Here is a 26,875-nt window from a genome sequence, read left to right as displayed (position 1 = left end):
AGTTAAAGATTGAGTTTGTCATAGTAGGTACCTTTTATCGGATGAATTGTAAAGAGCAATGAACTCTCGTAGCGGGGCCTATTGTATCATCTTTTTGTCGTTTAATACACATTTAGCTGAAGGAATAAAATGCGGGCGTATTCTTGCTATAAGTACTCATTTATTTTTAACATTGTGCAAAAGATTTCACTCGGTGCATTTCGAGATAACGCGATCGTAGCGTAACGCTTGTTAATCTTGTTATTTACAAAACAATCACCTTTTACGCATAGTGGTGTATCAACAAAGCTGAATTATTTGATAAATCCGAAGGTAATAATTATTAATTCAGTGTATAGAATATATTGTATGTTTTTTTACAATTAGAGGAAGCTACTTTGCGCATATTTTAGATTTTGTATTTAAAAAAACCTTGATGTACATATGTATGAATATTAAAATATAATTAAAAATATGATCGCGAATTGTAATGATATTATGAAATTAAAATATCGTTAATTTTGAGTTTTTTTTTGTTCAAGCTAGATCATTACGACTTAACACATAATTTTTGGAGATAATCTCTATAATCACTAATGGGATAAACGCTGTATGACTTCTATAAAAATTAGGGATGTAACGATACCGATACCGATACCGATATATCGGCCGATATATCGGCAAGCCGATATATCGGTATCGCCGATAATAAATCAACCGATACCGATATTTTTTTATTAAATTCTTTCTTTTCTTTTATGTTTTTGCATTGTATTCATTCATATTGTTTAAAACTACTTTCTGGCCACAGTGATCCGAAGTGAGTGTATTGAGAATATTTTTCTCTAAACAGTTGCAGTCGCAGTATATATTATCAATACAGGTTGCAGAAGTAGGTGTGATTCGTGTGGGTTCATTAAAAAGTTTATACAGATTAAATGACTGAAACAAATTAACAATTCGTGTTGCCACATACTATAACTTTTTTTTACTCCTACTTAAACGCTTTAATATTTCTTCCATGACTGTCTCAAACATATTATAGTCACTGGAAGGGGGTCTATAAACGCAAACAATAATATAACGCTCCAGCTCCACACAGGACAGTTCAATGGTCCGTTCTACAGAAAGACTAACAATGTCAGTTCGTTCTTTATATTTTACACTATCATGTACAAAAATAACAGAACCTCCGTGAATAGCCTGTGTCCTAAAGTAATATTTCTGTTTATATATTAGTTATTTATATATTCTGTCTACTGTGTGTGTACGGCCTTAAGAATAATTCTACAGGTTATGATAATATACCCTCAAACATATTTAAGCTGAATAAAGAGTACCTTGTTCCTGTCATGGTCCATATATGTAATCTGTCTTTAAGATGCGGAGTATTTCCAGACGCTTTCAAAATTGCTTTGATTCGTCCTATTCATAAATCAGGAGACCAAGATCGAGTTGAGAATTTTCGTCCAATAGCTATGCTGCCTATAATGTCGAAAATCCTAGAAAAAATTATTAACTCAAGGCTCTCCGAGTTTTTACATAAGACTAATTTCTTCTCGATGCATCAATATGGTTACCTGAGAGGCAAATCCACAAAAGACGCTATAGCTGATTTGACGAATCACATTATTAGTAATCTCGACAGCAAAAAAATGCATTGGTGTATTTCTGGACCTGGCTAAAGCCTTTGATACGGTTTCAATACCTATCCTCTTAATGAAACTTGAACGAGCTGGTGTTCGAGGATTACCATTGCAACTACTCGCAAGTTACCTAACTGACCGCAAACAGATGGTAAAGATTGGAAGTGAAGTAAGTTCAATGCATACCGTATCTTATGGTGTACCACAGGGTAGTGTGCTCGGTCCGACGTTATTCCTCGTATACATAAACGAACTTTCCAATCTGACCCTATCTAACGGCCATGTTGTTTCATTTGCTGATGATACTGCCATCGTATTTAGTGGTAATGACTGGAACAGCACAAAAAAATCTGCAGAGGATGGACTGGCAATAGTTATGTCTTGGTTAAGTCAAAACATTTTAACCATCAATCTGAATAAAACAAAATACTTAACCTTCTCTTTGTACAAGTGTTCACAGCCGAAAGAACTCACTATAACATCACATACTTGTAAGACATTCAACTATCCACAAGAAAATCAATCGTGCGAGTGTAAGATATTAGAAAGTGCTCTTACCATCAAATACTTAGGTGTTCACTTAGATAACCAACTAACCTGGAAGCATCACACTCAAACTCTGGCATCACGCACTCGCAAACTAATGGTCATATTCAGGAAGCTTCGCGACATCGCTGACATAGATATCTTAAAAAAAGTATATTTTGCCATTGGTCAATCGATTCTAAGTTATTGTATCCAAGTATGGGGCGGAGCAGCAAAAACGCACATGCTCAAGATTGAAAGAGCGCAACGAGCAGTTCTCAAAGTAATGATGGCTAAGCCAATGCTCTACCCTACCTTAACACTTTACAATGATTGTAACCTCCTCTCTGTCAGGAAACTTTATATATTGGACTGTGTTCTAGGCACTCATAGCTTGGCAGCTCGACATACAAATCATACTGAAAAAAGACGTAATGATAGAATCTTTAACTTACCTCTTGTTCATACTGTGTCAGCTAAGCGTTGTCCCGCCTATATGGGTCCTTTGCTCTATAATAAAGTAAATAAAATATTAAATATCCGCAACATGACATATTTTAACCTAAAAAATAAAACCACAAGCATGTTACTTACCTTATCATTTGTAGAAACCGAAGAATTGCTAAAATTATGAACTAATAATGTGTAATTATGTTAATTGTGTAATAATATATTATTATAATGTAATGTGTAATAATTTAATGTGTAAAAATGTAATTTGTTGTTTTGTAAATGTAAAATGTTTTTTTTTTTTTTTTAATCAAATGTATTAAGTATGTAAACCTTATCTATTACTATATTATGCACGCAACCTCGTACACACTCACACCTACACACACACAGACACACTCACACACACACACACACACACACACACACACACACACACACACACATACTCACGTTACTATGTTTACCTACGTTTTTACTCACGTTATAATGGCACTGTGTCATAGGAGTGGAAAGCGTCGATCGCCTATAGCACAGGTCTAGTACCTAGTTTAGGCGATCGTCGTGTCTCATGTATGTAAACTTTTTTTATAATGTGGGTCCAAATAAATATTTTTCATTTTTCATTTCATTTCTGTTTCTGTAATAGTGTTAAGGAAGAGCGGAACCTCCTGACACAAGCATTTTATTTGCTTACTAGGAGTGTTCCAATCACAAATTTGTTTATGTAAAGGAAAGAAATAAATAATTTTGAATTTTTTTAATTTTTAACGTGATAACGTTTTTAAAATCGTTTTAGTCGGGTGACATGTTCATAAACTTGTGTCACACCAAAACCTCACGAGCGCGATCGCAGGTATAACGAGAGAGAGACGGACCGATCTCCCGTTTCATCTCGAGCGCTGCCACTGCATTATGTTATCATGTAAACATCTCGATCGTAAACCTACTTTACAAACAACCAATTTTTTTGTTATCAAATAATTCAAAAATCCGCGCCCAATGAACGATGCGGGAGGCCGCCCGCGCGTGCGCACTTTGTTTTCTGAAAAAACTCTACCAATATAGTAAACTTTTATTAGGTACTGATTGTATGTGTATTACTTAAAGTTTAACTGACTTCGTAAAATAATAATACTAAAATAAATGGTTTTGTTGTTTTTTGATTTGGCATTTTTATTTGAAAGAATACGATTAACAGTCGTCTCTGTTAAATGTTGGTAACTTTTTATGCATAATTCACTATTTATTTTTCTACCAAGCCATCGATATCGGTATCGGTATCGGTATCGCCGATACATTACTACAAATATCGGTATCGGTATCGTATCGGCAAAATCATGTATCGTTACATTCCTAATAAAAATATTCGTCTAAAAATGTCCAAGAATATAAATCCATATTTTTTATGAAAAACGGAGACCTTCAAATCGTTCCCTACAAACGAAACAGTATTTAAAAATTCAAAAGCACTGATAATTAATTGTATGGTTTTATTACGATTACTGTAGACAGATATGGGGTAATTTAACAGGGTGAATACAAATATCGATCCAGTAATTATAGTCGTAGCGGTATATTTATTATTTATATCAAATTTATTGACTTTGCCTCGTGTTTCAAAATGTTTGACCAGTCGTACTTGTACAAGAATTATAAAAGAAGACATTTGTTTGGCCCAATATTTTAAAAATGTGTGAGACACTTTATACAGGGGTTATTTTTAACATTCCAACTTGTCTAGGTGAAAAAGTCCAGCGTCGAAAAGAAGTGGTACGAGAGGTTATCAACAAAACCGACCGCGGAGAATAAGTTTGAAGGCCCTTTGCAGGTGTGAACGGTGTAGGTGACTAAGTGACTAACATGACCAGCGTGGTGGTAGATTAACCACAAGGAACACCCTGTATATTGCTCTTTAGATTATTCACATACCATTATTGATTCTAATGAACTCCCTGTATATGATTCCCATACCATTCTAAATGAGAATCATCTGATGACACATGCCATATATTTTTAATATATGTTCTCATCGACGTCCCTTTTTTGCAGGATTATTGCAGTTATTAATTTGCTTTATGATAAGGTTGTAATTTTGGTGATGGATAGCTAAGTATTTAGATGCAAATGCTATTTGCTATAGAATTTAATTTACTAACATAGTACCTAACATTTGTATAAAATCGGTTCGTTTTGGTAATGAAACCTGCTTATACTTTGTAATTGTAAATATTAAAAGAAGTGCTGTGAGACCTTAAGCTTTTCCTACGTACAGAAAATGAGAGGAAAAATCCCTAGTTTCTTAGTTCAATGCCGAGTAGTAAAATTATATACTAAATCATAACGTTAAAATTTTTTAATATTTTAGTAATAATAACTTGACCCATGATCATAACAAATCGGGATTGTTAATAGACAATTTTGTATTTTTACCTATTAGTCTATATGTGCCACATATCCTTATTTCTGTTTGATTTAAAGAATCCAATACTAGTACTTTTAAAAGTACCTTATTACTTTCTAGTTTCTAACAATAGCATGCTGAATTAGGTGATTAGTGCAATTGATCGATATTTCACGGTTATTGGCGGCTACATGGAGCGTGCGACAGACATGCTTCGGTTAGCTTATCTGACAGGTGGGCACGTGCAGCTCGAACCGAAATTATCTTTGTTTTCTATCAATAATGGAACTATAAACAGTGTAGCATGTAGGCATGATATGTACGAAATACATAGTTTAGAAATATACGTACAAGATATTTTTACAATTTATTGACGTCAAGGTTTGGATCACCCTGTATATGCTGCTCAGCTATTTCACATACGAATTAGATTTGTTTTAAAAATTATATTTTCAAAATTCAGAAAACTTTTTTAGAATTTACTTCGTTTAAAACATTTTTTTGTCTCTCAACCTAATGAGTGTTTCACCCCAAAATAAATAAAATAAGATGCAAGTGAATATTTGAATTTTCTATAAATTGATTTAGCACGTTAGACTTTCCTTATGCTAGTACATTAGTGCCCATAATTAAGGAAGCATTTCACACTTCATTGTGTATGGAAAGTATTTGCATGCATTAACAAAAACTATATTTTCTACTTAAACACAACAAAATTAATGAATAATGAGTAATGTCTATTAAGTGTAATTACTAATTAGTAATTACTGTTTAATAGCATATTTACTGTTTAATTCTGTAAGAGGTGACAAATATACACAAGTTCTGAAGTCCAGGTTACAAAGGTTCCTTATTGAGTAGGTAACAAATACAAAATATGTACTATTGTCTATTTCGATCGACTTGGCATCTATAGATTATACATTCGTTTTCTGGATATGGCTTACATTCCCTTCCTTAACTACCAAGCCTTTAAAGAACGCAAGTTTCCTTTTCTAAAATAAAACAATTCCAAAACAAAGTGTCAATAACAAAACAGTTTACAAACACACCATGTTTTGACTTCGCTACAGTTTGTTTATCATCCGTAAAGATAAACAGATACTAGCAGTAAAGATAAATCAAAATATTATCTGATAGTGGTAGTAACACGGTAACAGTAATCCTAGGTAAGTCCTAAGCCCTCAGGCACACTGTCCTCGTCACCTGACCTAAATGCTAGGTCACATTGCTGGGGATTCATCATTCAAGCCTATTGAATTAACACCGCGAAGGGGTTTAAATAAATACTAAGTGAGAACTCATTTGTATGTATATTGATGCATTTTATATTATTTAAGTCATAATAAAAATGTATGTGTTGATCTTTTGGAAATTTTGAACACGTGAGGTCATGGTCATGTACGAAGTGGAATCGAAAATAGCGAATAAGAAGTGTTATTTCAAGGTGGTTTACATAACAAAAAATATATTTTGTTTTAAAGCTAAGCGACGTGTTTTTCCATTAAATTATCCTCTATTATCATCCTTTTTATATCAATCCTCTATCAATGCAATTATTTAAATCGATCAAAAGAAATATAAAATAATAGCCACAAAAAGTTATTTTATGGTAACCTTTTTTATTCATTAACTGTGGTGTTGGTTTAATATTATCGTGTAAAAGGGGTATAAGGGTTATGCCTATTACTAAAATAATTACCAAAAAGTGTACCATGGCATGTGTATGATCAAATTTTTAAACTGCTATTTGATATGCTTGGTCTGGTCAGTCAGACTGATAGAATTCGTGGATTCCTAACCGAAATTATTTTAGTTCGAAGCCCGATGGTCAAGGAAAATTTTGTCAAAAGTGTTGTACTGGTCAATGGTCATGTACAAACGTGTAACATCGCAAAGAAGATCTACTAGTAAAGCAAAGCCATGGTACACCTCTCCAATACTCCATATTAATATATTTCTAACCATCAGGTGGTAAAGGTTTGGCCGGAGCGAGGCGCGGTCCAAGTGAACAACCCCAAGGGACAAGACAAGCTCTTCACGTACGACGCCGCTTACGACTGCACAGCTGATACCAAAACTATTTACGATGAAATGGTGAGTTAATAGTCGATAAAATAAAAATAAAAATCATTTATTGAACAAAGTTCCTCTCCCAGGAATCCCAAATCCCAATATAGCTTTCGCTGTGTTTCAGGAGTCTGTTTTCCCGATGCAATACATTAGAAATAAGATATAAGTGTAAGGTATACCTAATAGGGAAATATAGAAATGTTGTAACCGTACTTTTGTCAGGGTAAAAAGGCATTATAACCTAACATCAACATGATAGAGAAATAGAGAAAATATTTACCTTCCATTATTTTGGCTATCCTCCAAAATTGCTTTTGCAAAGCCTTGCACTGTCCACGTATGATGCAAAAAATACGATAAAATAGCGCTTGAAGAAGAATTCCAGCATAATTTAAACGCAGTCGAAATTAACTTTATTCATTATTCATTGATATAGAAATGAATGTAATAGCATCACTTATAGATAATATTTGATAAGAAATAAGAGATATGAAAGTTCTGTTCAGTTTCACAAATTCACCTGATACTGGTCAGTATTTTTTGCCAAGTAAACGTAAGGTCACTGAAGACACGATACAATACAATGCGCTTTTTATTACTTTACAACAATCGTTTTATTTTATTTTAGATAACAAATTGTTCCCTGTTTTGTTACGAACGGAAAATTTTGGTCAGTAAACCTACCTTGGTTTATGACAAAATAAATAATATTTCAGATGGTTCTAAATAAGATTCTTAGCACGGAGTAAATGTATTTATTATGTATATCTTAAACGTAAAATAATAATTAATAGTTGAAGATAAAATAAGATCTTCCTTCCTGTAGTTAATTAGCACTTTACTTTATAAAATGTCAGAAAAACAATTAATTAAAAACATATTTTTGGCAAAACAAATACTACATAATGTCTGATGAATAATTCATAAGCGTCAACTTTTAATTCTGATTGCACGTGAGCTGCAGCCTGCATCTCATTAATATTTTATTTTAAATTGAATTTTCTGCGCGATAAAGAATATTTATTAAAATTTATCAGCAAAACGAAACGGTTGTAAAACACAGTGTGACACTTGCGATTATACTAATGCATTTCGAACGTAAATTGATTGATTTTACGTAAACAACAGAACAGAAAAAGTATTCTCTTGAATATTTCAAAACGATTTTAAAGGATCTGCCCGATTTCAAAATCAAATCCAGACATAAATGAACTAGCAGCATTAAAACCCCATCACATAGCCAATTTCTGAGAATAGTGGCTAGTTCATTTATTTTACAAAGAACTTAAAAAGGAAGACGAAACATGGAATTAGGCGAAGCCTTTAATTCAAAGTCTTTGGGAGATTTAAAAAGCATTCCACTTTCATACGTACGTCCATAAATAAAAGATGCCGTACAACCTAAAGGCAAGTCTTGGTCTATTTTAAGCTCTATATTTGAGTAATAGAAATAGCTGTTCCAGCACAAAATAGTTCGTGCGAAGATAATAGTGTTTTCGCATAACATTGGAGTTGAAACGCCAGAACACGGTACGAAATGTTTGTATTACAATTAGGTGGTGCACGCAGATGCAATTACACCTCGAGAGACGGTTCGTGTTCCAAGTATTATAGTAGAGGATTAATTGTGTTTGTAGTGTGATTAGAATGGAAAGATACCTACGTCTATTTTTCTTAAGATTTACTCATTACTGACCGGTTAGCAAACGCACTTTATGATAGAGAAAGATTTAAAGTCCAGGATGTTAATAAGAAAATGGTGGTAGATTTTTTTATCGGTTTAAAATTGGATAAGGAAAGTCACATATAAGTTATTAGATAGCTGTTTTTAATAGTATATCACATAGGTATTGAAGAACTACAAAATAACGAACCTTAGTCCCACTAATAAGGGTTTCTCAAAATTTGCGTATTCGCGTATCGTCGACCCGAAAGATTAGTAACCGTGCGTTTGACAGCAGAAGGTCGGTGATTGATTCTGCACTTAGAAATATATCGTTTGTTGAATGAGATAATAAACTTCCAGCGTTTCGATGTTTATGTTTAAGGTAACAAATGTTTTTAGTTAAAGAACTTAAAAAAATCAAACGTGTAATCCTTAATATTACAACTGCTCAAACCGTAGCCATTATTTAACCCGCACCAAAATCCTGACCACATTGTTTACCAAAATGTAACATTGCAACACGTTTCCAAATTTCTAAATAATGATGTACGTTTACCAAATCTCTCGAATGAAATCATTACAATGGTTGTGACGAAACAGCGAGACGAGCCAAGTGACGCACGGGATAATTATAATCTGCGGAAATTCGCGTTCAGGGAATTTTAAAATGCGGCTGAATTTTACGAGTGCAATGGGAAATAGATTTTGGTGAGCTAGTCTAGACTAGCAAGTCGAAATTGTTGGACGGGGAATAAATTGGACCTTGTATTGTTCCTTGCGGGATGCCACATTTTAATGTTGTCACTTGGATACTCAAACGTATAAGATAAATTTTGAAGTAAATATAAAACCTAAATAAATGAAAATTAACAGGTCCGATATAATTGTTTGAATTGACACATTCGCAATAATTTTGCGTTAGTTTGATTTTTATACGATATCTATAGTTATGATATGAACCAAAATATATCGTTATCGCATCAATAAGAGCGTGTTATGCAGTTTATTTTAATTAAGACGCATAATAATTATGATGACCTTTCTTAATTTTATTCAGCAGAGGTTGTTTAATTATATTATTTTGTCGTATCAAATTACTTGAAATCAATATTAAATATATAATAGTGCTATACATTTTAAAGATCACACCAACGCAATGCAGCTTTGATCTTATTATAATAATAACAAATACACTAATCAGGCCCTTTTTGAAACAAACAAGGTAAACAGGCGATTAGCTCATCATTCAAGATAAATAGTCGTTTCAAAAATAAAAGGTTGTCATGATGTAATATAATCCCTATAGTGTCGGACACTGCATATGTTAATTTGGTTGTAAACAGCCTCCCACTCGTTTCCGAAAATTGCAATATTCAACAATAATGCTTCCTTCTAACCTTGATACTTGTGAAGGCTTTTCAAGTTAGAATACCGTGTTTATCTTATTGATACTTACTACTTAGTATTTAACAATATGTAGTTCCGTAAATTGGATCTATTCTGTATAACAATAATTATTCTTTGTTTATTTCGTGTTCTTGTTTTCACCGCGTTTATTATTAAAACAAAGCTTTTCTATCTACAATCATAATCACAGGTATAAATGCGTATAACGTTTGTGGGAGTATGTGCATTATATTTTTACATTCATAATCTATAAATTTGAATTAAAAATATTCTAATGTTTCTAAATCTAATTTCGATGTTTCAATGTTTGACTAAAAATCTATGAAAATTATTCCGCGCTACCAGGTTAATTTCACTGTTCCGTTTCAATTGGATTATATGTTTCAATTCGCTACGGAACCCACTGCTTGCTAATATTTCGCGCTTGGAACAATTCACTAAGTTTACGGTGTGAGTCACAGTGTAGGCGAAAGGTTCAGTATGACCTTCTTATGTACATCATGCGTTACTAATTAATTGTGGATTTTTTCTTAATTTATTATATCGTAGTATACTGTGGGTGGTCGTAGTAAGTTGATAGAGTGATTAACATTGCCTTATTTGTCATGGACACTACTTCTGTAGGCTTTGTTATTCTGCGGGTAGCTTCCTACATAAGGATTGTTTGGTTCTTTATGTATACAGGGTGTCCCACTATCGGTATACTAAGCGCGAAGGGACTTGTAGTTTTGCATACACTGATCACGTAAAAAATACTTAAACAACAAAATTACGTCAAAAAATTTTTGCCAAAGTTTTCCTGAAAATCCATGTTTTCTTCTCTAGCTTCGCGCAGCCGGCATATACCGCTTCTCTAATGTGAGCATTTTATCTATGAAAACATAATCTTAAACGATAGCTCACGTGATGGTGGCAAAGTTGGGCGGGTTGCTTGTTGTACACCCACACATAAAGTTGGAAGAATTCATCTATTTGAAAAAAAAATGCGTCTGGAATTTTATAAGTATTTTTTACGTACTCAGCGTATGCAAAACTATAACCTCCTTTGAGCTTAGTATACCAAAAGTGGGACACCCTGTATAAAGCAACATAGAGATTAATAAGATTTTTTTGGTACCTTAGCTTCTGTCATGCATTCAGTCTTTATAATTCTCATGTCATATGATGCATTTAGTTACGGACCATTGTTATTCTATTTAAAGAAATTATAGGAATTTATCGCGTTGTTTGCAAAAAAAAAATATCACCAAGTGACTGGAGTCATAAAATTTTGAGTACAAACCAAAATTTAAAATTTATTAGTCCCAAAATAAATTTTAATGATCAGTCGATTTAATAACAAGAAACCTTTTCATTACTTAACTTTCAAAACTTTAAGATTCAATTGGACTGCCGCAATGAAATTAAACTAAATTCTCATTTCGACTACATCTTTTAGGTCAACTACTTTCAAAGTGCTGAAAGTTTTTTCATTATTATTAAAAGTTTTCTTTTTAGAAATACCTATTGACGTTTATCCAAGATCTGATAATGTATTTGTTTTTATAAATTGAACGGACAGCTCGTCTCGTTATATTTTTGGCAAAGTGCCAAATAATCATATTGAATAAACTGTACTTATTTGTGTATAGAAGTGGATTGAAAGTTTTGCGTCATCATATTTTTTCATAAGGAGCATAATTTATATTTGAACGAATACCTGTGTTAAAAGTTGGTAGCAAGGTACCTAGTTAGGTCAACCACTACCTGAAATAGATTTGAATGTGTATTAAATACCAATTTGTGGGAAGAAACAATAAAGAATAGATAGATTTTTTTTGAGTATTTATGGTTTCTTATTCTTTGGAAACGATTAATATCACACCTTCATGGGCTACATCCATATACCTACACGGGCTACATCACTACATTACACGTATTTCATTAATGCATTATAATTCTAGTATATTTCAGGCTCAAGTTGGCTATAACTCATGATAACAACACGCAAATCGTAATGCAGCCAAATACACTTGAAGCATCCACAAGTGTTCGCAACTAAGTGATTCATAAAACTCTATTTATACTGAAATCGTGAAACACCAGGAAAAATATGCTTCGTTTAAAATATTGCTGTATGTTTACTTTAAATGGTCCATTGTGCGCGTGCGCAGCTCGCGGTGCAGATAAAAATGTTTTATGCTCTTTCTGGGAATGTTGTTTAGTCTTTGTAGTGTTACTTAGTTTTAAACAGATTCTTTTTAATATTGCACGCCTCATAAGCGAAGCGTTGAGGTGGGTACTACTGTCACTTCGCGCAAAACATCTGATTTTTCAAACTTAAAATGTCTTTATGTATCATACATTGCACTTGTAAGATAATACATACACACACATATTAAGAAAAAACACTATTTTTAACGTTCATGATATTTTTGATGTCATTTTTATTATTTAAACTAGTTAAAAAACAGTTTAAAAAAGTTCTGTCTTGGACGTCCGTGTGTCTGTATGTGCGGATCCTTTTTCTTGTTAACACGATAGCGACCGAAATACTTTACTAATCGAGTCTTTTTTTTTCTCTTACGCTTGAGTATGCTCAGGAATAGAACCCTTTCATTTTTCAGGGTCTGATTCGATGTGGTTTAATTGTTATTAAATAAACAAAAATAATAATTAATAAATATTTATTAAAAAAAAATTATGAGGCGTGCACTTTTGGATTTTCCAAATTATTATTTAGTCTTCGATAGCCTATTAAGGAAAAAAAATATTGTAAGTTTGTTTTGTTTGTCCTGTAGGAACCTAGAATCACATTTAAGGTGCTGTTACTGTTAGTATTTATGTTTACGAAAATTGTTAATCGATAAAAATCTTGTCAGATAAAAAACAAATTAACTAATAAAATGAAGAACGACATCTATTCAAAATTTCGCAGCGTGGCCAATGCATTATCTTGACAGGTCGCTGAAAGACAGTTAGATTTTAAAGAAAGCACTATAATAATAATGGAATAAAGCACACAATATTTTCATGGCATTAGTATATTTTCTAGCATTGTCATTAAGGTACGTACCTATTTCAGACGACTGATTTTATTCGTGCAATACAGTGTACGTCGTCATAACTATAATATCTATATAATGACCGGCAAGTCGTTATGTCTGTCAGTCAAGGCTGCGCGTGCGCATACAAAGCTTACGGCAATTACGTCAGTTTACACAATCGGTGATTTTCAGATGCGCCGTTAAATTCATTTATTACGTAACTACGGTGACATGTTAAAATGGACTTTGTGTTTTTTGTAATTATTTTCGATTCGCTCTGTTTATGTATGCAAATGGAGGTAGTGATAATGAATAAATTTACATTGCATTTTGCGAATTTATTAATCAGTAGCAATGTCAGAAATGCTTCGTGCAATATATTTTGATATGGACTTTTTTATTTATACAGCTGATTTGTTGTAATGCGTTCGATGTATTATAACTTTAGGATTTATAATCTTTATAATGTCGCTGTTTGTAATAAAAGGTTCAAATTACAGTAAGGATTAATCGTGTTACAAATATACTACATATAAACATTAATTAGGTACTAAACATTATAAATATCACACTTCCAAAACCAAATTATTATTAAATCCACCGTATTTTTCCTCGAAATGTAAAAAGGTAAAAAATATTTGAGGTCATCTAATATTTTTTGCGGCAAGATATTCTTTCAGCTGATGATAGTGCCAAGTTTTCTATCCAATTGAAAACGAGTAATAATTCTATAAATTTAAGCTACTATAAAACCGTGATACGTATCTAGTTTTTAAAACTTTTGAAAAATAAAGAGCCTGAACTGAGTTGTTCCTTATAATATCATTATATACAGCCTCATTAGAATCGATCTATACATTTTTAACCGACTTCAAAAAAAGGAGGAGGTTATCAATTCGGCCGGTATGTTTTTTTTATTTTTATATATGTACACCGATTACTCCGAGGTTTCTGAACCGATTTACGTGATTCTTTTTTTGTTTGATGCGGGATGGTGTCGAATTGGTCCCATAAAAATTTTATTCGGATAGGCCCAGTAGTTTTTATTTAGTTGAGCATTTTTGTCTGTAATTGTAAATGTTGCAAGTGCAAGTTTGAAGTCGGTTGTTTTTAACGCAGTTATCACTTGTTACATTAGCCACTTACGTACGAAAGAGGAAAATTATAATAATAATTGTTTATATTTTCTTTCATATTCCATAATAATAAACTGTATATTGAAAACAAACACTTAAATTTTATTATGAATGATATTAATGTTTTGAGATAATAAATAGTAACTATCCTTCTTCCTACTAATATTATAAATGCGAAAGTTTGTGAGGATGTGTGTGTTTGTTACTCTTTCACGCAAATTCTACTGAACCGATTACAATGAAATTTAAGAAACATATAGAGGGTAACTTGGATTAACACATAGGATAGGTTTTATCCCGGAAATCCCACGGGAATGGGACTATGCGGGTTTTCCTTTGAAAACGCGGGCGAAGCCGGCGGGCGGAAATCTAGTTTATTATAAAGTATAAACGATTATGACTAAATTTAAAAGCTTTTGATCATACATATACATACATACATATGTACATATATGAATATCGTCATCACATGCATTAATCAATTAAATATTTTATAACACACTAGCGACCCGCCCCGGCTTCGCACGGGTGCAATGCTGATCACATGAGTATTCTACTCATGTGATGCTGATACTAAATACACTACAGAAAAACTGTGAACGTTGTATATAAAAACATAGCGGCCCGCTCCGGCTTCGCACGGGTATAAAATATATAGCCCGGCGGCCGGCCGGTACCGCCGCAAACGGTACGTCCCGCAATTTTTAAATCTGTAATATCTTCGAAAATATTCACTTAAATCATACGGTGTAAAGGGCCATATGGATCTATATTAAATGAACAATGTATTCAAGGTATTTAATTGGTTAAGGATTAATGCTGTATTGGTTAAAATCGCATCGAAAATTAGCCATTATTTGTCGTAAAAAGTAAATGACAAAAAAAAGTTATTGTGGGTTATCCATAAGAGATAGACATATACCATCGCGGACTTTTCTGTAGACCTTTTCAATGTGTATAATACTTAGTACATTATTTTGATAAAACTCGTAGGGTTCAGCGTGCGTTTGCAATGTAAGCGGAAAAAATGTAATTTTTTACTACATCACATTAGAAACCTCAAAAATAACAATACTTCTCCACTATTTAATGGATGTTATTATACATATAAACCTTCCTCTTGAATCACTCTATCTATTAAAAAAAACCGCATCAAAATGCGTTGCGTAGTTTCAAAGATTTAAGCGTACAAAGGGACATAGGGACAGGGAAAGCGACTTTGTTTTATACTATGTAGTGAAGCTATTAACTTTGTTTTTGTGTAGACTATAATCCCATCAAAAACATCCTGTAAAAAACCCAAGTCTCGCAGCTCAGTCTTTCTACCGTCAAAAGTTGTGAGATCCATGTAATACCAAGTCGGTTAATCTATTTAGTGTCTACTTGAAGGACCTTCTGTCTTAAGTTATTACATAAGTTATTATCATGCCAATATTAAAAATATTTAACGTTTTAAACAAATAGATCGACTTGGACATCGCTTGATTTGATTATTAGTATGTATCACACTACACAGCACGACGGGCCAGCGACCAACAGGAACGAGAGTTTCAATCGCGTGAGGCGCGAGAGACTAAAGAATCTAATATAATATTGTAATATTTATTTTGTTTTCATGCGTTACGTTTTATTTTGTTATGTTGTTGGCTGTGTTTTTTGCAATAAATTTATTTTCTTTCTTTCTTTCTTTCAAATAGATTAACCGACTTGGTATTACATGGATCTCACAACTTTTGACGGTAGAAAGACTGAGCTGCGAGACTTGGGTTTTTTACAGGATGTTTTTGATGGGATCTCACTTCTTTTTGTAGAGCCTTTCTTTTTGATACCACCACCAACCACCAACTGCATAAATAACTTTGTAATCCCATATATTTATATGGGATTACAAAGTTATTGATGCAGTTGGTGTATTTGGAAAACTGGACCGAAATTACAAAATATTTAAGTTTTCCCATGATTAAGACACTAAACTCTATATGTATTCCAAATATGAAGCTTCTAAGTCTGCTAGAAGTGCCTTGGACTTTTGATGATCGGTGAGTCAGTGAGTGACAAAATTTAGAAACTTTAACAAGTTGTCATTCTTAAACTACTGGTTCAAATTGACTGAAATTTTAAATATTCCGTGTTTATACAATGCCGGATTAGTTACTGAAGATTCAGGTTTCTTGCTTTATCCACAACCGAATTATAGGGGGTCGAAAAAGGCCCGAATTGCTTCGAGAAAAGGATGGTACGGCCGTGCCGCTTTTTTTTGCTCGACTTGGCGGGGGCACTGCCGTGCCCCCAGATATATTGAGCATTGAGATCAGCACTCAGTGAACGTCACGAATAATAGTGTGAATATAATTATTAATAGTAATGATAAGTGTTAAATAATAAATAATTTATTACTTTTTCACAACTTTTTCTACAAGTACTGCAGCTCAATTTTTCTATAAGTAGAAACATAGTAAATAGAAGATGTTTCGTTACTTTATAAAATACATTGAAGAAATAATAATAAGATACTGGCAACTTTAATCAACGAAAAGTAATTTTCCTCTCTATATTTTAAATTAAATAAATAGTTTATTATAAATGTTTTTTCTCAAAATTTTATACAGAAGTAGTTTTTTTTTGTATTCGCTACTAAATTGCCTCCAATATTTTCCTTATGAATATTCTTATTGACTTCAAGGTGATGTGGCAACATCTTTTTTGTCCTATTTAAAATCAAACCTCTGATTGCCAAAATACGAAATAAAAATAAATTATCATTATTTTTGTTTTTGTTTTCAAATTAGTAGGGACTGACTCTCTTAACACAGGCTATGCATAGCAAGAGACCCAGAGCCACATATTCAATATTGTACAATCAAAAGGTGAAATAAAGATTTATTTTATTTTTATTTTTTATCGCTATATCAATTTTAAAGAATTAGTATTCATGAAACATATTTTATTATTATCATCAATTTTGCGTGCGTGTAAACATCGTAAAAAAATAAATCAATACGATAGGGCCTAGATCGAAGGATTCACATTGCACACCATATAGATCGAAGGATTCACATTGCACACCAGGGTTGCAACCCTATTTCCGGTCAATATCCCGCAGTTGCCACAATCATTATAATTGAACTCTCAGTAGGCGCTAAGTGATTGATGGCCTTTATGTTAGAGCGCTTCCGATCTGATGGATACGCTTTATTTAAAACATTGACCTGCTTTTTAATTTTTCAAATACAAAGCGTATTGTTTTTGTATAATAATTATAAAGTAAATATATTGGTACCTAATACCTATAACGTTGTTATCCTTATAATAGAATAGTCATTATGATTATTGATTTTTATTTACAAGGAAAAACACGAATTACATTCGTCAATTTTATACAGAAGTAGTTTTTTTTGTATTCGCTACTAAATTGCCTCCAATATTTTCCTTATGAATATTTCGTTTACATTCTACTTATGAGTTTGATTTGCAGTGTAAATCTCGTAACTTAACGCGAGAACTTTTGGAATGAAGACTCATTGAATTCAGTTTTTTCAAACTATCGTTATAAACAACGAACCAAACTTTCGAATGCCATAATATATACTATATAATATTCAGTATCTCATTAACAATCCTACTAATATAAACAGTATCTCATAAACAATTTCTTCTGCAGGTCAGGCCGCTGGTGGCGTCCGTGCTCGACGGTTTCAACGGCTGCGTCTTCGCCTATGGACAGACCGGCACAGGCAAGACCCACACGATGGAAGGAACACCTGACGACGAGGGCATCATACCGCGCACCTTCAGGCACATGTGGGCGCATATAGAGAACACGGCAAGCCCAGATGTGACGCATCTCGTGTCGTGCTCGTTTGTGGAACTGTATCTCGAGGATGTAAGGGATCTGCTCAGCAAGGAGTGCAAGAAACTCACGATTAGGGGGCAGGTTAGTTAGTTGTCATTGTGGTAGTAATAAAAGTAGTTAAAAGGCGGTCGCCTTTTGATATAAGTGTTGTTTTTACAATCTATTACATTATATTTGACTTACAATAAATCTATAGTAGATACAAATAGATATTCAAACGAACTCAGCAGTTTGTCTGTTTACATGCGAAACTCTTTTGAACCATGCATATAAATAAACATAATACATTTATCACTCGATACCGGAGGTAAGTGGTTAAAAACTATGTTCTGAGTTTCTGACGATAAAAAATACTTCTAAAAGAAGTCTATTTCAATAATTTTTTTTTTCGTTTAATACCTACTGTGAATTGTGAATTGCACGCCATACAGGCACATGAAACAAAAAAAAATGATATAAAAAACTCATACTTCATATAAAACAGCTTTTCCATAGTGTCTCATCCGTCCCTCATTTCTAAATAAGACAAAATAACCATAAATACATGACTAACTAGGTAAACCGAGTAACGCGGTTGAGATAAACACTTCCGCGCGTATTGTCAACATTCGCGTCTCCTATAGCCTTGTTTGTGTTCAGTCGTGCTTTATTTAGTTTACTCGTATATCCTTATTTAATAACATCACGAAGAGCAATAATAGCTTAGAGATGGAGACCTCTGAATCTTACAAAAAAGAATTCGTAGAAATAGCAGATGGTTTATGCCTCTGAATACAATAAAGAAGAGATCGTGACTACGCCTGTGCAAAAAATTATGAATTTATGGGCCTATTGTTAATTTCACCATTGCTCAAATTGGTCAGAGAAAAGATCGTGATGAATCCGGCATGACATAGAATGGAAAATTTGGACGACATGTGATGTGATATTTCGACACGCACTTGACCATTAGGTGGTTCAAAATCAATTTTATTATGTTTTTCAACATACGCCTAATAATAGTATGTATTTCAAAAACAAAAAAAAAACAATATTCATGTAAAATCTCGTAAAATGGTGTCAAATGAAACAAGAAAATACTTTGTTAGTACATCACATTACCTATCGGTAAGGTCGGATCTATGGTCAACATTGCAACAAGGCCCTTATAGCCTTAAAACACCTTATTTGCTAAAAACAAACACATGACTTCACGCGCTAAAACGTTTAAAGGTCAGTTATTACTTATTGTTATGGAAAAATTTCCAAAGTTCCAAACAGACACTTCAGTTTTATTTATTTGTTTACATTTTTATTTAAACAATAAACAAATATATTTAGCAGCATGTATCGAAACCGCAATTCTGGCCAAGGGCAGATTACTTTTATTTCATAACTTCAAATAACACGCGTGAAATGTAGGTAATACAAGGAATATCAATATTGTTATTCGTGTAATAATAATTTTACAAACGTTAACATTTTACCCTACTTTAGTTTGCGTTCGTGTGTGTCTTCATGTTTTCACTTCAGTAATTGTTAAAATAAAATTAATTAATCCGCTCTGTTTCCTTGCTTTGAGATATTGGGAAAAGTGCAATCATCGTAAAATGTAACGTAAATGACATCTCGAATACCGATTCGGAATGTCAGAATTATGTTTGTCAGAATTATCTGTATCTACACAGATAAAAAAAGAGCGGTGGTGCCGAGCAAACGTGTCAGAAGTAAAACTTCTTTGGCAAGATTCAAAGATACCAATATCGTCGCCCTACTCCATGTTGTGACGGTATTGCCATGATGCGACCTTAAAATTTTACTCTCAACGTGCACAAATAAGTTTTCAAGAAGCGCGCTTCAAAACCTTTATTGGAAAAAGTTAAAAAAGTTAAAGAGATCCAAAAAGTGATGCGAGATATTGTTATCATTACGTTCTTTGAATAATACATAACACAATAGAATAAAATTAGTACCAATCATAATCAATAAAAATATTAGGTGTGTATTATCAGAATTATCGAACATTATCAAAGACTTAAGTAGTAATAAGCCGACCCTGAAACAATCATTAAGGTTAAAAGATTTAATTTATCTTTATGAGTAGTATTTGCGAATTCTAGAAATAGTATTGCGTATTGTAGATTTGAATTAATTTTATACAAGTTAGATAATAATAAGAAATGCATTAAAAATGTTTCTATGCTGAGTCGACGAATGAATTGATGTTTCAAAGTGATAATTAGTTCCTTATATTTTGGGTTGCTTGTTGGAAAATAGTAAGACAAATGAATACACACCCTACAGAAAATTGGTCAAAGAAAGAGACTTAAACGTGTGTGTAATTTTATGTATGCATGAACTTAAAAAAAAGCTTTTTAATCACGGGAAATGTTTCTTTTAATACATAGTGAAAACTGAAAACACAAACTCAAACTCAAACTTTTATTTATTCAATTAGACTTCTTCGAGAAGCACTTTTGAAACGTCAATACATATTTTAACATTTACCACCGATTCGGAACGCAGTATCTATGGAGAAGAACCGGCAAGAAACTCCATAGTTGCTCTTTTAAATCATTTCAGTATTACAATTTAATTTTACAAAATGTGTTACTGTATATTATTAACTATATGTCTCATTCGCGATTAATATACTAAAGTTATCTCTGATGCTGTTGAAACTTGGAACACTTGCACACTATTCACGACCTACCTCGAAGGACCATACACAATCATTAGCCGCGTCCAGACCGGCTGAGCGCGGCTCGCGAGCCGCGCTCAGACTTCCTGCTCGCGAGCCGTGGCACCAGAGCTATTTGTGAAAAGTTCCGAGCCGCGCTCGCGAGCCAAGGTGAGCCGGTTTGAGCATTCAGTTTATCTCCGTATAACGATGGAAAACCACGTTTTATTAGCTGCTGCGGCGCTTGTGTTGTCTGGATATATCATAAAAAAAAGAAAAAAGAAACAAAAAATCTGGATTAAAAAATTGTACCAAAACCAAAACCAATACGGTAACAGTTTGTTAAAGGAACAGGAACTCGCTTGTTTTTATTTAAATGATATGGATCTTTCGAATCCCATAACATTTTGAAGCTTCCGTATAGTTGTATTAAGCGAATACTGTCTTCTTTATCCATTTTTGATTCTGGCTCGCGAGCGTCGTTATGTCCGTCCACACCGGGCGAGCCGCTCGGACTGAGCCGCCTTTGAGCATCGCCAAAAACCGACAACGCATGGCTCGGGGTCGAGCGGCGCTCGGCCGAGCCAACGTGCGCCCGAGGAAGCCCGAGCGCCGTCCACACCGGCCGAGCTATTGGCTCGCGAGCGGGACTCGCGAGCCGCGCTCGGTCGGTCTGGACGCGGCTATTGAATTTAAACACATTTGCAGTGAAATACTTTCAGTTTCGCGATAAGTCCCTTATAAAGTTGAACCGTGGAAACTCCACGATTGCACAATAAGTACCAAAAACCGTAAATTAGAAACACGAGTTTCACGTAGTTGTGCAAGTTATAACGAGCAGATGAAAGTGAAGTGACCTTGGGTAATTATGCTCATTGCTCATTGATGCACTCGTGATTCGCTTTTCTGGTTGGAAATTGAATGCTGGGTTAACTGACGTTCCAACATGCTCCAACGATAGATTTATTCGCGGCTTTTTGTGGTAGAAGCTTTGATTGAAGCATGTTTTTTAAACTTAATTAATATTTATGATTAAATATTTAGTTCTTAATGTAGCGTTTGGAATTTTTCCTTCTGGTACCTAAAGGTTGTATCTGGGGTGGAGACTTGTCAAAAAGATCGCGTAGTTGGGGACTGTAGGCACCTACTTGACCGTAAAGAAAATCAATACGCAAAAAAAATAATATAACAAAATAAGCTAACATTATTTTCAATAACAAATACTCAAGAGCTGTTTACATAACTTTAAATTGAGGTTTGTTTGGTACTTTGCTGGCCAACCGTCCAAAACGGTGCGAAATATATATATCTTATTTGCATCGTAATTATTCATTGCAAAATTATTTAAATTAATTTCGTATTAATCTCACATATCGTGTACGTAGAACAATCGAATCCATACTAATATTATAAATGCGAAAGTAACTCTGTCTGTCTGTCTGTTACTCAATCACGCCTAAACTACTGAACCAATTTGCATGAAATTTGGTATGGAGGTATATATTTTGATACCCGAGAAAGGACATAGGCTACCTTTTATTGCGAAATATGTACCACGGGCGAAGCCGGGGCGGACCTCTAATAATAAATAAAGATATGTTGACCCCAAGTGCATTTAACGAGTAAAATAAGTCGGCATGAACATGTACAATTTGCTAAATAAAAAGCTGGTATTGCCAAATGCAATTAATTCGCGCCAAATTACGTTTTCTACCACACGCGTCGCTGATTACGGATAATTACTATCCTATTTATGAGTCATGCTCGTATTTAAGGTTATCCTAATCCTATCCTAATACATACTATTATAAAGGCGAAAGTTTGTATGCATGGATGTTTGTTACTCTTTCACGTAAATACTACTGAACCGATTAAAATGAAATCAAAGACACACATATAGAGGGTAACTTGGATTAACACATAGGATAGGTTTTATCCCGGAAATCCCACGGGAACGGGAACTATGCGGGTTTTCTTTGAAAACGCGGGCGAAGCCGCGGGCGGAAAGCTAGTATGATATAAATATTGTTCTCAAGGGCAGATGTGGAGGTTTGTTAGTTGCGTTTTCCGCTTTATTAACATTTGATTATCTTTTAACAAGTAGGTACAATTAAATACTAAAAAGAACAAAAGAGCAATGAAAAAAATGTATCCGATATTATGTATTTTTGCAACTTCAAAATGCAAATCTGGTATAATTTAATTTAAAATGCCTTTAGCACACCAAATTTTAAAATTACCATTATGTATTTCATACAGATAATCTTTTGACTACCTATATGCCTAAATGTATCACGTAGATTTTGGCGAAAAACCTGGTCTCAGATGCAGAAGTATTAAGAAATCTTCTTATCTAATTATTTTGATTTAAATTTTTTATTTCGCAAAAAATATAATTTGTTAGTTACACCAAGAGTTATACAATAATTAAATTTATTATTTATAATTACTATGCGGGTTTACAAACAGTAAAATAACTTCGTAAATTATAATGGCCATTGTCACTTTCTGGTTTTGATAACAAATTCTTCACTGATGAACAGATATCGGACGTCCTACGACGAGGACGTTGAAAAGTCTTTTATTTTTATGCGTTTAAATATTTAGTTTCTTCTCAATGGTTTCTTCAAAAATTCTATAGATCATCTCTACTAAGTTAATCCTTGCATATTGAACAAATCTATGTCAATCAGGCTCAGTTTAGAAATCTGAAACGTATGCATAAGAATTGACAAAACATGTTCTTTAGTTCCAAGGATATTAAATTGAGTTATTTCTTCTTATTCTAACTACGAATATTATAACGATTAAATAATAGCTATATTATTATTTGAACGAATTACTTTAAATATGTAATACGGTTTTGTGGTCACTGAACTGAATTATAAGTCCATTATAGTCCGGGATACATCGCCCATTTTTGCAAGTGATTACTATCAAGCTAATTTTTCGTGAGTAGCTTTATTTTGATGAGATGCCCAATAATTTCATGTACGAAACTCTCGATTGTGGTAGCTTACAGAGGTAACAAGGATAAAAATTTTTGATTTGACGGTTCTCAAATATTTATTACGCAATTTGTAGGACAATATGTCTGTTGAATTATATAAGTATTAACTAAATAAGTGAAAATAAAAAAATCAGCTGGTTAGTAATCATTTATGATGACTTCGTTATCGATACACATTGGAAAGGGGGACTCTTTGATCAAACCATAGATTTTGTAGGACAAATATTTTTTCGAATAATTTAGATAATTATCTTGAGATTGAACAAAAAAAAACATTCAGTTAGTAATTAATATTTGAGAACCATCAAATCAAAATATTTTATCCTTGTTTCCTCTGGTAGCTACCACAATCGAGAGTTTCGTACATGAAATTATTGGGCATCTCATCAAAATAAAGCTACTCACGAAAAATTAGCTTGATAGTAATCACTTGCAAAAATGGGCGATGTATCCCGGACTATTAACCAAGCAGTTACAATTGTTTTGTATGTATGACATAATATTACAAATGGATGGATGTTTTTCATTTATGTAGCCATTATAGATGTTAATCATAATAAAGTATAGGCTACTAAACGTGTTCTAATAAGGAAATACTTAGCTCAAAGTGTAGTTTTTAAGTGCATTTATTAATGTTTAATTCCCTTTGTGCAAATATTATGATGCATATTCAAACCGGATTCCTTGCAGTCGCGACAGTCGGGATGTAATTGACATATTTTTCTTTGTTGCTATTTACAAACAATATTATCTCATGTCTGTCTATTTTATAATCACAATGAATTAGACGTTTTTTTTAACGTAGGTAATTATTTTTTTTATTTAATACTTTTTAGTGTATTTTTCAACACGAATCAAACGAGCCCAAACTCGATATATTAACATTTCTTAACAGCCTATTTCCCCCACCAGGAACTGAACGGCTTCTACATCCCCGAGATGACGTCCATAGTGTGCAAATCAGCCGCAGAAATGGTGCGCGTGATGCGCGCGGGCAACCGCAACCGCGCCGCCGGCCGCACCGACATGAACGAGCACTCGTCGCGGAGCCACGCGGTGTTCCTGGTCACCGTGGAGACCGCGCACCGCTCTACCAACAGGATACGGTATGTTGATAGGTTACGGTACGGCTTTGTTGTGTTTAAAAGTGAAGTCCCGTGTCCCTAAGTGGGGTAAGGGGCAGATGCATTATGCATACAACTGTTTCATTGATCGATTTTCTAGGGACAAGTACCTACCTAAGTGATCAGCCTTCTGTGTCCTGCTAAACCGAGACATTATTTTTTTCGTCGTCTTCATCAGGAATCGAACTTAGGAAAGAAAGAAGAAAGAAAGAAAGATGTTATGTTTAGGTGTGTAGTTTTTATAAAGCTGCGTAAGGCACGCGCATGAACAAACACCCGTCGCGCAATCACGTGACCTTCCTGGCCTTTCTTCACTAGAGCTTGTTAGATCGACCCGAAATTGTTGTGTACTTTTTCCAAGAACACTTTTTAATTATTTTGACGTATAGGTGTGCTTGGGTAGAATTGGTGATAAGGACTATTATTATTAAAAGTAGCTTACCTATTCATACGGGTCTCCGATTCCCCTACCCGTAAACACGCGATAACATTTTGTACTACTTAATTCGCAATTGCATAATGTTTTGTGCCGATTCAGACGAAATATAAAATATCCAGAGTTCCTAAATAGTCAAATTAAATAAAACAAACATATGGATTACGCATTTAAACAAAGGCTTATTATACTTAAATAGATATAGTCTAGACTGAAAGGGGAAAATTACTTAATTACAACGATTAGGACAAAATATACCCTGAGCCCCTCAAATAGCGCTTAATTGTTTCGAAATTGGAGTAATTAGAGCTATTACTCATTTCAATTGGAGACACAATGAGATCGTAATCGTGACTAAGTATTAACGTTCAGTTATGATTAATTCTACAAATAAATACGGCTGAATAAATGTTAATGAAATGCAGGAAACAAATGTTAATGGTCCACTCAAGATGGCCAGATCTCTTAATAAAGACAGTGGTTAGAATTTTATCTATTACTTTACTCTTGAATAGGGAACCACGAAATATTTTTTTTTCCATTCATTTCACATATCACTTATAGGTAGCATATTTTGAGGAACCCAGTGGTACCAAAACATGTAATTGATACAAAAGGTAACATAAATTTGTGGAGTGCAACATTTTAATCACAAATGTCAAAACGTTTAACACAACAATATACACACTAAACGCATGCATGTGGCCTGAGTAACAATACGACAAACAAAGCCGGGGCAATGCGCCGAATGAGTAAGAGATGAGCCAGTGGCGCCTATTAGCTAATGCCATATTAACATGTCCTGCTTTCAGTCTTATTTTAACTCGATAGTATGTGAAAACAAAGAAATTTTATATCGCGAATGGGCAAAAAGGACAAATAAAAAGTCACTTATGGTGTGACAAGCTCCTCTCTTCATAAAGACTTATATTAAAAGACTAGCTGTTCCTTGCGGTTTTACCCGCAGTGCTCCACTCCTGTTGGTCTGATGATATATATAGCCGTGATGATAGCCCTTTAGCCTTCCTCGATGAATGGGCTATCTAACACCGAAATAATTTTTCAAATCGGACCAGTAGTTCCTGAGATTAACGCGTTCAAACAAACAAACAAACTCTTCAGCTTTATAATATTAGTATAGATTACTAAATATGTAGTTAGTGTTGCCGGTCCTTCCTATTCAAGGAGAACGTACAAGTGGGTCACGCTTTTGGCATTGACCTTGTTATTAGAGTAAAAATTGAACCTCTTTCATCTCGAATATTATGCCTGAATCTCCAACCTTGAAGATTATTCCTGTCGTTTATGCGACGACGTTTTGTATCAATAGGTATTTTTACACGAACTGAAAAAGTTAATTGAAAAGACATTGCGATTTACTTAAAGAAACTACCGTATACAATTTCAGTATTTTTATATTTGTATAGAAGAACACTGCCTTTAAATTATACTGAATGCTCAGGACCATTTAAGTAATCATG

At 33.7% G+C, this 26,875-nt stretch overlaps 1 protein-coding gene across 2 annotated transcripts in view; it reads left to right on the top strand.

Annotated features, from left to right (window-relative positions):
• The window catches only part of LOC149476714 (kinesin-like protein Klp68D), a 50,294-nt gene that overhangs the window by 3,910 nt on the left and 19,509 nt on the right, over positions 1-26,875 (top strand). The window contains exons 2-5 of one of the 2 annotated variants that reach the window (XM_089711176.1): positions 4,345-4,431; positions 6,976-7,101; positions 17,974-18,246; positions 24,747-24,940. In XM_089711176.1, coding sequence (XP_089567302.1) covers positions 4,345-4,431; positions 6,976-7,101; positions 17,974-18,246; positions 24,747-24,940 — 680 coding nt within the window. The remainder of the gene's footprint in view (positions 1-4,344; positions 4,432-6,975; positions 7,102-17,973; positions 18,247-24,746; positions 24,941-26,875) is intronic. The other variant, XM_089711177.1, reaches the window with a different exon arrangement.

Source organism: Colias philodice, chromosome 26 (genome assembly GCF_061535455.1).
Source record: "Colias philodice isolate Cphi_HAF_F1 chromosome 26, ilColPhil1 Martin Lab GWU primary, whole genome shotgun sequence".
Lineage (NCBI taxonomy): Eukaryota > Metazoa > Arthropoda > Insecta > Lepidoptera > Pieridae > Colias > Colias philodice.
This window is presented reverse-complemented; position numbering and strand designations above follow the sequence as displayed.